Source organism: Apostichopus japonicus, chromosome 20, assembly GCF_037975245.1.
Source record: "Apostichopus japonicus isolate 1M-3 chromosome 20, ASM3797524v1, whole genome shotgun sequence".
In the NCBI taxonomy this organism is placed as follows: domain Eukaryota; kingdom Metazoa; phylum Echinodermata; class Holothuroidea; order Aspidochirotida; family Stichopodidae; genus Apostichopus; species Apostichopus japonicus.
This window is the reverse complement of record NC_092580.1, coordinates 22,004,645-22,021,715: the sequence shown is the minus strand read 5'-3', so window position 1 is coordinate 22,021,715 and position 17,071 is coordinate 22,004,645. Positions and strand designations below refer to the sequence as shown.

At 38.6% G+C, this 17,071-nt stretch overlaps 2 protein-coding genes across 6 annotated transcripts in view; one reads left to right on the top strand and one right to left on the bottom strand.

Annotated features, from left to right (window-relative positions):
* Window positions 1-2: 2 nt before the first annotated feature.
* LOC139961547 (galactosylceramide sulfotransferase-like) overlaps window positions 3-17,071 on the bottom strand; it is a 37,416-nt gene continuing 20,347 nt past the window's right edge. For 2 of the 5 annotated variants that reach the window (XM_071960811.1, XM_071960813.1), the window contains exon 3: window positions 3-4,850. In XM_071960811.1, the coding sequence (XP_071816912.1) occupies window positions 3,776-4,831 (1,056 nt within the window). In that variant the 5' untranslated portion in view covers window positions 4,832-4,850 and the 3' untranslated portion in view covers window positions 3-3,775. Of the gene's footprint in view, window positions 4,851-5,395; window positions 6,004-13,144; window positions 14,636-15,556; window positions 15,695-16,252; window positions 16,825-17,071 lie in introns of those variants that run through there. The other 3 variants (XM_071960810.1, XR_011790911.1, XM_071960809.1) reach the window with 3 other exon arrangements.
* LOC139961548 (atrial natriuretic peptide receptor 3-like) lies at window positions 6,256-12,086 on the top strand. The gene is made up of 3 exons (XM_071960814.1): window positions 6,256-8,118; window positions 9,458-9,603; window positions 10,984-12,086. Exons 1-3 carry the CDS (start codon window positions 7,452-7,454, stop codon window positions 11,155-11,157), a joined length of 987 nt encoding a protein of 328 aa, XP_071816915.1. The 5' UTR covers window positions 6,256-7,451; the 3' UTR covers window positions 11,158-12,086.

The following is a 17,071-nucleotide window of genomic DNA, read 5'->3' as shown; positions in this document are numbered from 1 at the left end:
GGGATCATTAGTTTTTGTTTTGAATCTATCGATGATGCAGAATCACTATAAGACTGGTGAAGGAGCAGAAGTAGCAGCTACATTATGTAGTAGAATTGTAAATGTCATCACTTGTTTTTATCTACCATCACAGTTGTGAAGAGAAGAAGCTAGGTTGCAACCAGTTATTTCTTTCAATACAAGCGCTTGTGTTTATGATGATTCAGTCACTTAAGATTTAGAGCTGTTGCCTATTTATGGCAATATATTGCACGAACACCAAGGTCAAGAGGCGGGTGAATGACCGTCATAGATTTGGATTGATTCATGGTTAACTTGTAAAAAGGATGCTCAAAATAAGGACATTAATATTCATTTGTTGTTGACAAAAAAGAACAGTTTTTATTTTATGCCTGTTAGTTGTAGTGATTTACTCACCACCAATTATAATAGTTCAGCAGATGTCAAATGAAAAAGGGCAGATGAAATGATGTCAAAAAACAGATTTCAAGGTGTTTTTTCAGCCTGGAAAGATTTCACCGTTTCGCTCAAGCCCCAAAATATTCATGATGTTTTAAGTTCCAGTATTTGGCACAACGAAAAAATTAAGGTGGGTAATACATGCATTTTGTATAAAGATTGGCAAAGACATGGTATATTATATGTTAACGATCTGATAAACTCTAAGGGTGAGTTCTTATCCGCTGATGAGATTTATACAAAATATGATGTGAGAACAAATTTTCTTCACGTGCATGGTATTAAAAAAGCAATAGAGAAATCCTTTTCTGGTCTTTTAGGCCATATAAATACTTCTCTTGCACTCGCATTTCAAGGCTTTCATATTAAAACTGTTTTTATGGATCCAAAAGGGTGTAAAAGGTTTTATAATATTTTATTAACAAATAATAAGGTCCAATATAAATGTATTGACAAATGGAACATGCTCTTGTCACCAATTTTGTCTTAAGTAGATTGGTATAAGGTGTGCCCATACAATTGGAAATGTACTTCTGAGGTGAAGCTCCGTTGGTTGCAATTCCGTCTACTTAACAGAATTTTAGGGACAAATACTCTAATGGTCAAAATTGTCAAAACCATTGATCCATTGTGCACTTTTTGTGGGGTGGCAGATGAGAGTTTAATTCATTTATTTTGGGAATGCAGCTTCACTCAGAAAGTATGGAGGGATTTTCAAATCTGGGTTCAAATTAAATTGAACATCAATATTGCAGTTAATAAAGAGCTTGTTCTGTTTGGAAATTATTTGTACAAAGACTTTGTACTTAATAACATCCCTCTGGCTCTGAAATTTTGTGTTTACAAAAGTAAGGTTAAAAATGAGAAACCTTCCTTTAACTATGGTAAAATGGATTTAAAGAATTTTTATTTAAAAGAAAAGTTTATGTTCAGTATCAAACTAGTTGTAAGCAAAATGCTTTTGATATCAGATGGCATAAGTGGAAATCTTTATTTGAAGTTTAGTGATTTATTTGTTGTTGTCATTAATATTGACTATTGGTCATAAAGTATATGTTATTATGAATTGTACATTGTTTGGACTCTTGTTAGAATGATAATAAAAAAAGAAGAAAAAAACAGTTTTCAAATGAAAACTATGTTTTGGTTGAGTGCTTAGGCCTAGGCCTGTTGATTATACTCAGCCACAGAGTCTGGTATATAGACAAAGCAGCATTTATTTCGAATTTGGCGCATTCTATCGGTTGTCCAGAAGCTTGTTAAATACAACAAGAAAGTTTACAATATATCAATGGCATTTGTCCTAATTTGTTAGCCTTCTTCCTCCAAGTATTACTTTCAGGGGCAGATGATGATCTATGGAGAACTTCTATATTGTTGGATGATGGGGATGGGCAGTGGACCTCAGTATGAAAGATAATAATAATAAGTAATATTTATATACAGAAGCGCATAATCAGCAAAGCTGCTCAAAGCGCTTTACAAATGTAAAACATGAGAACAAATAGTAACAAAAACCAAAATATTAAACATATGCAACCAATAAGGCAAAAATTGTGAAAGCCAAAAGCAACAATATATAAAAATGATAATTTATTTTTCAAATATAGTACAGTAAGACAATTATTGTAAAAGCCTAAAACAGATAGTAATAAACACTCAATACTAAACGATAAAAAATAGAACCCTTAAACGTAGTAAATGAATCAAATATATATTTTTTAAAAAGTTAAGAATTAAGTTAGTAGTTCCAAACGTAGTATCTATATATAATAAAAGTTAAAACACAGTCAATTACACAGTAAAAGCGAGTCTAAAACAATATGTTTTCAAAACAGTTTAAAAAGTGGTAAGAGAACATGCATACACGCACAGAGTTGGTAAGGCGTTCCATAATCTGAGAGCACTGACTGAGAAGGCTCTGTCGCCGGTCTTACATCTTGTTCTCTTCTCCTTGAGCAATTCCTGTGATGATGACGTAGGGTTCTGCTAGGTTTATACGGTGTAAGGAGACAAGACAGGTAGTTGGGGGCGAGACCGTGCAGAGCTTTGTAGGTGAGTAGATTAATTTTAAGCTTCGCTCGAAAATCTATTGGTAGCCAATGCAATGATTCCAGTAGTGGTGTGACATTGTCTCTTTTCCTTTGCTTACAAACTATACGAGCAGCATATAATTGAACCATTTCCAGCTTGTGAGTTTGGGAGTCCAAACAGCAGGCTATTTACATAATCCAAACGGGACGTGATGATAGCATTGACCAATGTAGCAGTGGCATTACGAGTCAGGAATGGGCGGATATGTGATATCTGGCGGTGATGCGAGTAGCACGTCATAACAACGCTGTTAAAAAGGGGGATCATGCCTTATTCTGAGTCTAAAACGGCTCCTACGTTACGGGCCGATACACTTGCAGCAATCTTTGTAGTTCCTATCGTAATTTCTGTGATATGTGACAGAAAGTTCTTTGTACATCTTTTACAGATAATTAGAAATTCGGCTTTAGTATCATTCAATTTTAGATGGTTGTCTGTCATCCATTCTCGTATTTCTGAGATCACACTCTCCAGTCGACGTAGCACAGCATCAGCATCCTTTGGATCACATGAAACATATAACTGTGTGTTGTTAGCATACATGTGTATGTTAATTCCGTGTGTCTCTGCAATTGCGAACAGTGGAGATGTATACAATGGATACATGTATGGGCTAGATTGATTTGCATGATTGCAAGATGCACTAGCATGATTGGACTAGAATTATAGAAGTGAAATGCCAGAGTTGTTGTAATGCAGTGTGAATGCTTTATCTCTTTACAAACTAATTAACAGCATATGGCCAGTTATAACCTGTTCTGGTGCCCCTCATTCTCTACTTTTGGATGACTGCAGGAAATTACTTTCTCAGCACTAAGAGTACTGTACAGAACCATTTTCCTGGCGTGTTTTTTTTTTTAAAGTTATTCAATACTCAAATTTTTGTCCTGTATGACCAAAACAAAAGTTTGTAATAATCTCCCCATATCACTCCTACTGTGACTTATGTTGTGATATGACAGCAAACCTATGACATATCATATCATGATATTACATGAAACAGTTATCAGTTTTGACTTCACAATGGATGAAAATATCCTTGGGAATTGTTTAGGGGGGGGGGGGGTTAAAGGTTATTTGATGTCAATGATAATGGTGAGGAAAACCTTTGGAAACTCAGTAACTCCAAACTTAATGATTAGATATACTTCATACTTGGGTATGTGGATCTTTTTCACAGGAATAGGAAGTACGCACGTGAGAAGCAAATGTACCCTATTTTTCAAAATAGTGTCAAGTTCGTTCTCCTCATCCGTTTGTTTTGTTGGAGTTCTCTAGCAAGTGTTTTGTTTTCTTTCCTGATTAACAAAATTGTAAACGAAAGCACATCCTTCCGAAAATCGAGACACCCCTCTGGTTTCTTTTGGTATAAATTTAATACTTCTGTTTTCACTCTCCTAAAGTGTCGCAGGTCTTTACCAAAAGAAGGACCGTACTCTTTGATCTTATTCTGAAGTACCTCTTTAAAGTATTTATATAACATTACATCGACGTAGTTCCATTTCGTAATCACATCGATATGATGTTGCCTTGGTAATTCCTTCTTGCGATTCCTTACCTTCATTGACTTGTAGACTATATCTTCGAAACTCCAGAACATCTCTCTTCGCAATAAAATCAAGGATTCGTCGAAATAATCTTGAAGAAGAACTAAATCAAACTGTTCGTCAAGTAGTTTGATCCGCTCGGCTATCACCTCTCGGGATAAATCGGATTCGTTGTGAAATTGACCTAGGTCACCCATTTGGCCATTGTAGGTCGAAAGGCAAGAGGTACGGTTACTCTGCACTATTCTTTCTAGTAAAGTTGAAAACGCGAAATCTGGAGAATAGATGTTGCCAGACATGTTGAAATGTTTCGCCAGATGAAAAAAGTTAACAGCCGAAGAAAAGTGAGTCACAGGGTTCCTAACTATCGTCACAAATTTGGCTTTTGGTTTCATGACTTGTTGTATGCTAGTTTTGTTGAAAGGTACATGATTTACAAATATGTGGAAGCCACCATGTTTTGGTTGTATTGCTAACATGTCTGGTGTGAAGGGTGTATAGCCAAATCTGACCAACAGCTTAGGTAAAGCAAAGCTGAGGTTGTTAGTGATTCCAAACCGTTGAATGATTGTCGCTAGCGTGGAGCTTGCAGTTTTATGTGTCTTAGCGAGCACGATGACTTTTTGTGCAGTAGTAGATATCCTAGGCGGTGGTTGTGTCCAATTTTCAGACCGAGATCGCTCTTTATAGACAATATTCGGTTCTTGTGAGATGACCGCAGACTTGATCATTGGAATAATTGCCTCGACTCTGCAAATGGATAAGAAGAATAAATTCGCAAAAACTGGAATAATGTAGGAAAAAAATGTATTTGTAAAGTAAGCCTCACAGGGTTGACCCGAATATATATATATTTATATATATTTATATATTTATATATATATATATATATATATATATATATATATATATATATATATATATATATATGTATATATTTGTGGATAAATGACTGCTGAACATGGGTAAAACTGATGCAGGAAATGCCATTGGTGTCCGGGGCCAAGGCCCGGCGGGGGCACAGGGCGAACACTCACGTAGAAATCTTCCAGTTCATTTCTGTTTGGTACCTAAATTGATATGTCAGTCATAAACATATTTAACCAAAGAAAGACTTGTCTATTTAATATCCTTTATCATGATTAATAAAATTGAAACTTAAAACCAAGACGGAAACGTACTTAAACTGAATGAGTTAAAACAATAGGGGATAACAACGAAACTGATAGTGGCTTAGTGTTTATGCACACTGTAAATTTATATTTGTTAAAACTGAGACTTCTAATTAAACGCACCTGTTTTCCATATGATAAACTCGAGGTTCATTCTTAATAGAATGTTTTGAAGTAATGAAAACACCATATATTGTTGTAATTAAAAAAATCAAGAATCCAAGCTGACAGTGTCGCTTCCTCTCCATTTTCAAATGACTGATCTACCAAGTCGATTTCTAGACTGCAATTAACAACTCAGGTCCAGCGTAGCTATATAGCAACGTATACTAAAGTCTGAGAATAAGGAATACTTATCGCTCCAGTCATTTCTGACAATACCGTGTGTATGTTACGTTTGTAGAAGCCACCTTTTCAACAATACCAAATTTAAATGAACAGTGACCCCGTGAATTCTCAAATTACAGCTCTATGCTTACAGTTTCCGTTATACTTGTGATTTTACTACAAAACCCTCTGGTTGATGGGTATATGCAAAAAAGCTTACAATTGTTATATGCAAACTCACGTATGCACACAGTAAATTTATATGTATTTGTTAAAACTGAGACTAATAATAAAACGCACCTCTTTTCTAAATGATAACCGCGCGGTTTATTCATGGTAGATTGTTTTGAAGTAATGAAAGCATCATGTGGATGTAATTAACAAAATGAAGAATCCAAGCCTGCAAATAAGTTTTTTTTTGGCATTCATTTGATGCACGATGACGTCATTTTGTACTGCCAATTGCATTACTAACGTGGTATAAGCAGTTGGGGCAAATTTTCCTTATTGAACCCCTTGGCTAGATATTGGGCATTGTCTTTAATGGTATTTACACCCCATCCTCCATCCGTCTCCCCCACCCACTGATTTTCTACCCTCTGGTAAAACAGTTAGTTCAAACGTGTTATTCTCCTTTAGTGCTTCAAATTCTTCTCTCATAGCAAATTTCCTTGACTATAAATCTTGGGGATACCACATACTCTACAATATATAACAATAATCCACACTTGAAAGAGCCACCAACTGCGGGTGTTCATCTAAGTATTTGCGGGAGGGGGGGGGGTCTTTCTCTTTAGGGGTTACAACATTCCCCTTGGCTAAGGTTACCGTGACCATTTTCTCTAATTAATTTCACTTCTATTTGATTTTATGGTAGATAGAAACTTTATTGATGATGGAAACTTTATTGTCCATTTCAGAAAACAGAAAACGGAAATTATTTCCCGTCGACAGTAAACATAAAACATTAGTGAATACAAACACAATCATACAATAAACAAACTATAAGTGAACAGCTACGAGAATAAAACTAAATAAGCAGAACCAGAACAGTAACAGAGGCAGCACAGAGGGCTACAAGTGACAGATCACACACTGTGGCCAAATCGCTTTGCACGCGAGTTAAATAAGTGTATTGCCTCAGGTAAGAAAGAATTACGGAACCTGGACGTTTTAGTATTGGGCACCTGTAATCGTATCCCGTTATTCGTATTGACTTTTTGTCTTTGGAAGTATATAGAAGCCCCACTATAAGGCTTTCTACTACTTTTATGTCGTGAACACAATTCAGTATAACAAACAGTATCAACAGTTTGGGTCTGTCTTTCTACAGAACTATTGATGAATTTCACAAGCCTGTTACGAACATGAGCCATAATTCCATGGTTAACCCATCTGCCACTCGAAATCTCCAATTCAAACAGGGTTCTCCAATGCCTTTCGGCTGTTCCATTTTGATGGGAGGGGGTGGTGGAGGGATGTCCCAAACTGATTACATGCCATGTGTGGGCATCATATTAAAAGTTCACCTGATCGTCATGCACTTTTCATTTATGACGTTTAAATGATATAATCTTCCATGCATGTGTAAAACACTCTCATTTGACATGGAAATCACAGAGCATGCGCTGGGTAGCTTTGCATAACAAACTCTATAGACCACGCATTTAGAGCTTCTTAAATAATAATACTAATAAGGCCAAATAGAGAAACACGGGGCTATTTGCGAGCAGCCCTTCGTGCACTCGCATTTCCTTTTAACTGACGAATACTTCACGAGGGTTTCCTAGCCGCTCAAGATGGGCAATTAGTAATGAGTTATCATAAGAACTAAAAGCCTAAGTGACTCAGAATGGCCCGTTTCAGTTTGAATACATATATCATTTTAGGGTGCCTTGTAATGTTGCCTGTATCATCCATTGCCGAACCACTCGATATCAAAATTTTATCGATTTATGGCGAAATTGCGAGTATCGATCAAGTTCGATTAAGGCCAGCGGTACAAATCGCCGTCAACACAATTGACCAAAGAGTGAGGGATGGTTTATATCACAATTTTACTTTCAACGTATTACACGAAACCATCAACTGCGATTCTCTTCCTATTAAAGGCCCCACTTTGGCTTCTGAGTACTATTTCCGCGACGATATCATCGGGGTCGTCGGCCCACCGTGTAGTCTGCAAAACATCGGAGTAGCAGATTTAGCAGCTTACTGGAACATCGTGGCGATCTCTGGCGTCTCCTCCGCAGTAGAGTTCAGCGATAAGACGCGGTTCACGACATTTACTCGAACGTCGTTTCTCGCCGACGGCCTCGCTAGCGCAGTAGTAGCCACGATGAAACGGTACAATTGGCGACGATGTTCCTTTATCTGGTCAAGCACAGGATACTGGACTATCATGGAGAAAGCTCTTGCAGGAGTTCTCCAGCAAGCTAACGTGTTCGTCCATTTTGTTGGCCTGGAATACTATGACAATACAAGGGCTGCTATGGAGGAAGCAGGAAGATTGGGCAGAAGTAAGTAAATTTCAATTCACATTCACAAATTTGGGGGGAAAACTCATGTGTTATACAGCACGATTCAATTCTTACTCCAGAATAACCTGATTTTGGGGCGTTGATTATATGGATTCTCGCTTGAAATTATGCGCCTTCTCTTTGGAACGAACTCCCGGCGTTTCATATTCTTGACTCTCCCTCCCTTTGTATTTTCAAGAGAGTAACTTAAAACATTTCTTAGTTTTTTCCCTTGGTTTCCTTTGTCTCTTTCCTACTTTGTAAAGCGATTTTAAACGCTGTATTAAGCGCTATATAAAATGTAATTTAATATTATCATTTATTAAAGAGACGTATAGCCCTATGGGAATTTCTTTGTTGCCATTTTCATCCTGGTACGCTTCAATAAGGATACACATGTATGGTATATGCTTGGCCCTTTTAACTGGGAAATCTTATAGGTTAACCCCGGGAATCACTATAGGGGGAGTGTGTATGGGGGATGAAGCACTCCTCTTAAGTAATTTTCCGACAGACGGACAGACAGACAGACAGAAGTAAGTTGTCAGGAAATTTATTTATATCGAAAATGTTGACAGGCTTGACTGCACTTGGTTATTTAAATACTGAGTGTGATGTTTTATCGTAGAATTCCGATGTGTTATGTTAAAATTCCGATGGGTTATGTTGAAATTTCGACGCTACATTTCTTGCAATTTCGAAAAATGTATAATGTTTGAATAAATTCAGACGTTTAGCTCAAAATTACGACGCTTTTGAGTCGAAATTTTCATACATTTTCATGCAAAAATTTCTATAGATTGCATCGCCAAAATACGTTTAGTCATTAAATATGCGATGATTGTGTCTAAACTTCGACTTTATCTCAAATTGTTGGTGCTTTGTCCAAAAATCTGCTTCATTTCGGAATTTTGACATTTTCACTCATAATGTTGTAATTTCGACATTTTCTCTCGTAATGTTGTTTTCTCTCGATCGGTGCTGTGGCCGAGTGGATAAGGCGGTGGCATTTGAAGCAATGAGGCTTAGCAATCGGGAGGTTCGGGGTTCGATTCCCGGTCGGGTCTTAGTTAGGTGGGTTTTTCATCCAAGAGCAATCTACGGTTTTCCCATCTGAAATGACTTTCTAAATTGAAAAGATTCCAAATTTAAGTTAAAATGTTGAATTAGAAGCTACCCGACGTGTAAGTTGTAATCCATAAACCCTTGCGGGTTTCTTCCACATTTTGTGGTCGCTTAAGCGTCGTAAAAAATAAATGCTGATTATTATTATTATTATTAATGTTAGTTTCGTCTCAACGCTACTTGCAACTATTTTTTGTTGTTGGTCTGTTTGCAGTTATCGTCATGGCAACGGATGGACCTGTGATTAGGCAATTGATGTTAGATGCGTACGATCTCGGCTACATTAACGGGGAGTTTGTCTTCTTCAACATCTATCCTTTCACTGATGATTTACAGTTCAGGGATTTTACATGGAGGGCTGTAAGTAAAGTAAAAGCACAATCCCATGCAGGAGTTCTCGAGTTAATATTCAACCGGGGGGGGGGGGGGGGTGGTGAGAAGCCGAAAACAATATGTATGGTATTCCGATGGCATATGCCTTAAGTTTCCGCATATTTTCGACTTAGTAAAAATTTTGTGCCCGATTTATATTTACGGGCCGGATTAAAATCTTTCATTGACTGAATTTGGCCCCATGCCGCCCATATGATTGAGAACCCCTGCACTTACATATCTATGGGATTTTGTTTTTGTTTTCATTAAACAACCAGATTAAATGTTTACCCAGACCTATGGGTGACGGATCGATTGGATTTTTCTTTATCCGACCACTTTCAGGTAACAACTGAGAGGACAGAAGCCATTTTCTACCATGCATGCATGCTATTGAACACACCAAAAGAGGCATTTTATCTTGCCCCTAAAGAGTAATTCCTTATAATTAGCGGTGAACGCGCCTTCCTATATATATATATAATCGTGGCATAATCATGACCCGACCTGGCCAGGTATATTTGTGTTCTTTCTACAAGCAAAACAGTACTAGAGGCTTTGTACATTTCAGATACAAATTTACATTTTCAGGATACAAACTTGAATAATCCGAAGTTATGATTGCTGCGGTTTTTTTTTTCTACAGATCGCTTCCCTCGAATCTCTTCTTTTTAGATATGAGGCGTTGTTAGGTTAACCATATGCATGAAACCTTACAATATATACTGTAATTAGTTGTAGCGAATGACCTTAATTATGAAACTTTTGGTTCACAATATTTTTAGGGTTTTCTTAATTGTCTACGAACGTATATTTAACAAAACATCTGCGTGGGGGTAAAATTGAAAGGATTCACATGATATGGTGATGAACTGATTAGAGTCCACATAATGAGACATAGTTGATCCACCAAGAAAGAAACTTGACTGTTTGGTATCATCTGAGAGGCCAAAGTAAATCCTTTCCTAAATTAATGATCTATGAAATGGTAATAAAAAAAAAACAGAGATTTAAAAAAAAACATAACGTATTATTTATGTGTCATTTCAATGTTATTACTTCAGAAAACTAGTTCAAATTTATGTATGGCAAATTTGAACGTCCCTTATGATTTTTTTTTTTTTTTACGAATAACGCATTTCCATGATCAATGACATCACTTTGAGATAAGTACGGCCTTCCAGGAGACGGGTATAGATGTGGTAAAGTGTAGCCTTACCCCCCCCCCTCCCAACCCAGGAAGCTACACACACTTGAAAAGTGTGGGAGTTACAGGTTACCAGGGCTAACTGTGTGGGACCCTCATAAACACTACAGGGACCCAAAACTTGAATAAAATGTATAAGATAAATTGCGTTATATTAACAGCAAGACGAACGGGACGTCGACGCGAAAACGGCCTACGAGGCTTTGCTTACCATCAGTGTTACTGAACCAACAACGGAAGATATCAGAAATTTCAGATCGGAAATAGAATTGATACAACTTCAGGAATTAAACTATACCAGTGACGAAGATCAGGTAATATTAATATTTAATTAAAAAGTATTTTATTAAAGTCGGGACAGATCAAGTTTACTTGCGAGGCATGGGCGTCGACTTGGAACGTTGGTGGTGGTTGGGGGGGGGGGATGGAGGGACAAGGGACCATGCTCTGGACTTCTGTAGTAGGGAACACTGAATATATTTCGTTCATCCCGCCCACGTGTTACTGTATGAATGCCTTAATCGAAGGTCTCCCTCTCTAGATGTTTGACGTAATACATATGTTACGATCGCGGGTAAATGAATGCCATCCTATACTCGGCTTCGTTTAGTACTGTGTTCTGCTATAGTTAAACCTATAAATACAGACAACTCCGGCAAAAGCTTCTAATTGCTATGTCATTTACTGTCAAAAGAAAACTTTTCTTTGGAGACGGCTGTAGCGATTGGGGGCGCAATGCCAACATGTTACCATTTTTTAGGTTTCACGCAGATTTGGACAAAGTAGACTGGAGTACTCTGTATAATACTCTACATGGAACTTACGATACAATTCCATGCTGCAAACCGTCACTGCAATGAAATACAGAGAGATGTTTTAAAAACTATGTTAAACTGTTTTTACATTTATTTATTTTATTTCGTAACCACTCTATTAGATCAATAAAGAAATATATAATGAATAGAACACTAGAACCACCATGTTATTATATACTGAAAAATACTTCATGGGACGAATAGATCGTTCGGTTGTACTAAGAAATATTTCTAAATGCATACATTCGCCAATTAAAATGAAGTATTCTGTTTGTAAACTTTTTCATTCTTCAGAGCTTATTTTTGGCGGGAACTTTGCACGATGCAATCATTCTCTATTCATTGGCCGTTAATGAAACGATAGGCGAGGGCTTAGATATACGAAACGGACGCGCTCTCTCGGAAAAGATGTGGAACAGGAGTTTTGCAGGTACATCCTATATACCTCACAATTCCTATAAATAAAACCTCATAGATTTATAGGACAGACCTTTTTCTGCTCTGAAGCAAGATGCATGTGTTCTAAGTGACGGTCTGTGGACCGCATGCGGCCAGCGAAAGCAATGTTCTTCGGCCCGCGAGTAGGCTTTCGAAACCCTGTCAATGCGGGGCAGTAGAACCTAAACCTATCTACCAAGGGAAGAAATGAAACATGTTTATTTCTGTATAATGCTATATATCTGCTTTTTCTACTGTAAGCCAGTCTAACGAATCCAGTCTAACAGCGAGGCAGCCGATTTGGTGCCAACGTTTAAGCCAGCAACACACACACTGCCAGACAAAGCACGTCCCGACTCAACTCGGATCATCGTAACGTAGAACATCGTGGATTTTCGGGCAGTGTTCGTATAGGGATGGAAATTACGACTGATCAAGATTTTGGTTTAAAATCGCGGCGTCGGATTCAGTCGGGAAATCTGAATATTTAGCGCTTTTCCAATTGGCGATCGAGAGTTTGTAAAACTGCACCGTTTTAGCAAATTAACCAAACACGGAGTAATAAATTAGCATCAAACCTAAGACGAGACCGGTCGTTAAAGTTGTGTGTGCTGATTAGTCAGTTGGTAGTGTGCAGTAGTGGTCAGTGTGCAGGAGTGGTCAGTGTGCAGGAGTGGTCAGTATGCAGGAGTGGTCAGTGTGTAGGAGTGGTCAGTGTGCAGGAGTGGTCAGTGTGCAGGAGTGGTCAGTGTGCAGAGTGGTCAGTGTGCAGAGTGGTCAGTGTGCAGAGTGGTCAGTGTGCAGGAGTGGCCACTGTGCAGGAGGGGTCAGTTGTAAGTCCACGGGTCTTCACAACAATCGAAAATTAGGTCACGACGATCGGGTCGTGATCAGTCTGGCAGTGTACGACGGGATCTAAGATAAACTGTATGTACAGAAATACGTTGTACATTTTCTCTTTTAACAGGAGTTTTCGGAGAAGTGAAAATTAAAGAAAATGGCGACCGGGATTCCGACTATCTCATTTCAGATATGACAGACACTGTTACTGGAAAGTTCGAGGTAGGTCTAAGATAAACAAGTAACAAGTTATTGACCGTACTCGACAGTTACAGATAGGTATGAGAACTGCAAATATATCTGCTACTTAACTTCACCAAAACGTATGATATATTGGCCAAGGGGTACACCAGGTAAAGCTTTTCTACCCTTAAATATCTGCTTTATTGGCTCCAATTATAGCACGCTATATAGGAAAGTTTTGTGATTACGTAATCGACCTAACACGGTCGTAAATCGACCTCAGGCTCTGCAATTAGCCTGCATAGCTTCTTAAGACCATTATGCTCTTTGTGTAAACACTGTGTGGAAATATGTTCATGTCTACAGCGTAGACACACAAAGATCCTCATACAAGAAAAAATATGTGGCAGGCGTTTCAGACTAATTGGTAAAAAGAGGTCATTTTACGACCAAGGCAGGTCGATTACGTTGTCTCAAGAAACTTTCCATGATAGCGTGCTATAGTTGGGGTCTATACAGCAGACAGTTATTATAAGCTTGAGAGGGGCAGTCAATCGGGAGCGGACAGTTCTGAAAGCGTACGAAACATCGAAATATCCACAATATGGATGTCTCATTATACACAGTAGGAAACTACCAACCATGGAGGGTCACGTGAAGGGCTCACATGTGCAAATGACGTATTATTTAACCCGTTGTCAGTTCGAAGCGATGCGAGTTTCATATAAAAAAGTACCCCGTAAAACGGGCCCTCGATAAAAATTGAGAAGAATTCCTTATAGCTTTGGTTGATAACGTTGTTGAGACATACTTACTCTGTATACGTGTCAGAATGACACGAACTCTTGCTACTATTGGTTCATTTACTGTCAGAGCCTCCTACTGGTTGCATTCGGTGGTCACCGTTATAATTTTAAAGATAATAAAATAATAATTAAATTAATTAAATGATAATTTTATGAAAGAAACTTCCATAAAGGAGGAGAAATAACAAAAGTTACTTTCTATGGCAATCCGTTACAACGGTAAACATTAGACAGATGTACCACGTAGCTGGATTTCTTGTTCACGTATAGCTTCACCAGGAACGTGGTGGTTACATTCCATTATCACATTAAGGAGTACTATAAGGGTTGATTGCTACAAAGGAGCACAGCACAATACCTTCCATGGCTACGTTTTTGTTCCGCGTCTCCTATAATTGACATAGCTGATCCTGATTTATATGTACCGTGATGTTACAAAGTGTTAATTACGGTAGCATAATACTGCAATACTATACTTCAATACAACACTAAACTACAATAATACAATACTGAACAAGCAAGTCCCCAATGTTTGACAGATTCCCTGGTGATTCCATCAGCCTGACTGGTATTTACTTCATGTCTAAGATGTTGCCGTGTCCAGAGAATGTTTTTCAAGTTACGTTCCACTGTTTGATGCTCTGTGTCTTTGCAAATGTTCCTGACGACAGACCCTCTGAAACTTCGATTACTCCCAGCATCCAGTAAGCATTAGCAATTAACTATGGCCCCTGACAAGAGAGAGAAATATGTAGCAATTACTTTGGCAATACTTTTCAGAGGCAATTTGTCAGACTTCGGGGCGAATATGCTCAGGAAGGCCGTGCGTGTACTGGCCTTTGAAATGGTATCTAGGGCGCTGTTAAAAAAAAGGCGCTGTTGAAACAGAGCTCTAAACTCGAATTAGTCCATCATATGGACTAGACCTTCCGACGCAGTTATGGCACCATTTTTATCTTTCAAACCTGAATATGAAAGGCTCATTAAGGAATAGTATGAGAGAGAAGTTAACTCTACATCACGAGATACAATGATACTCAGACCTAGCACCGATGGTGGCATGCAGCTTGGTAACTTTGCAAGTTGACAGTGCAGAATCGAGTAAGATAATATCATACAGTGGCGGGGCGTCCATACAGTCAGAGAGGCGGATGCCCCTCCCCCCCCCCCCCCCCCGATGGACTCAAATGGACTGCTGGTGCCCTTTTCAGCTTTTTACCACTTTTTACTTATTCGCGATAATTTCCTTTTTCATTGCGCTCTCATCTACCTATTGACATTTGTCACATTTTGTTGGCGATGACACCTATATAATTTATTCTTCGTTTATTTGCAAATTAGCAAGGCCAGGAAAGGGTCATTTCCGGCGATCTAGGAAGTATCTTTACTCAAAAGAATTCTGTACGCTCCGCGCCAACCTGTGATGGCGCTCCTACAGACCATTCTCGCCCCTTGACCAATACCCCTAGCTCCGCCACTGATATCATAGTGCAAGGCATGATGGCTCACAGTTAGGCAAGCAACGCGGACCTGGTGGGCTCCTTATACAATGTTTTTGTGGAAGTTCGTAGGATTATGTTTTGTATGCACTCTCTATAGCTACGAACTTGCGCTCTTCTCCCTCTACAAAAATGTAACCAAACGTGACAAACCTGGCAGGAATCCCTAGCTTAACAGTGTAGTTAGTCTTGTGTCAGACTTCGATCAGTTCAAGTGCAGCTCGTAGATTGCTCAGCAGCATCTCTCTACCAACGTCTGCTGTCAGTATACTGCAAAGTCAGTCAATCACCCTGTAATGAAACGAATGACAATGATATGACAGAAAAGAGGGGTTTACTGATTTTACAAATTCTAGCCGAGTATGATCGCCAATACAATAATCCTTAGCTCCTTCATGCCAATGCAGAGGGTTCTTGTTGAGACATTGGTTAAGTGGTTTCCATCACAGTATCAAGTTGTGCTTAATGGGTGAAAGGAAAAGAAGAAGTCGTCAAAAGTTACACATGTCCAGGCCATGAGGGTTGTCCAGCAAATTTAAGCAAAGAGGCCAATATTGGAGATTAGCAAAATGGTGGGGGATGTGAGCATCCAAATGATGTACAGTTATGAACGAACAGAACGTCAAGTGCCTCGTAACTCATGCCAAAGGCAAGGCATTTAAAGTTATAAAGTTTAACCTGCATGTTTAGACTGTCTTATAATGTGTTGCAGTGGAAATCATCCACAATCCTCTCAATACAGTCATTTGTTTGCAAGAGTAGCACAGATTTCCATTATGCCAAATGCGGAAAAGCGGTTCCTTGTTAATATCACACACTTAGCAAACTACCACAAAATAAGGCACGTACCTGTAGAAACGATTATGTCCTCACGTTTCGAGACTTTCACTAAAAAAGCAGAGGCTGTCAATGTTCTCAAGGTGACCAATCCAAAACATAACACCACATTTCACGCAACAGTCAGTACAGGGACCACAGTGCCATATGCCTCACAAGTAACTGGCCTGGAGAGTCCATAGCCAGAAAGATGAGAAGCTGTAATATTGAAGGTGAGCGCAAATAGTCCATTAATCAAGTATCTGGAACAGATGCAAAGAGTAACAGCAACATGTCAAGTTATGTTAATAGGCAGAGCATACAGAAGAAGGAGGGACAAAAAACGATTTAAAACAATGTGCCAAACCGATTCAACACAATGTGCCAAACCGATTCAACACAATGTGCCAAACCGATTCAACACAATGTGCCAAACCGATTCAGCACAATGTGCCAAACCGATTCAACACAATGTGCCAAACCGATTTAACGCAATGCACAACGATTTAACACAATGAACAACGATTTAGCACAATGTACAACGATTAAGCTCAATGTACAACAGTTTAAGACAATGTTCAACGATCCAACACAATGTATAACGATCCAACACAATGTATAACGATTCAACGCAATATGCAACCATTTAACAAAATTTGCAACATTTGAACACAATATGCAACCATTGAGCACAATATGCAACCATTGAGCACAATATGCAACCATTGAGCACAATATGCAACCATTGAGCACAATATGCAACCATTGAGCACAATATGCAACCATTGAGCACAATATGCAACCATTGAGCACAATATGCAACCATTGAGCACAATATGCAACCATTGAGCA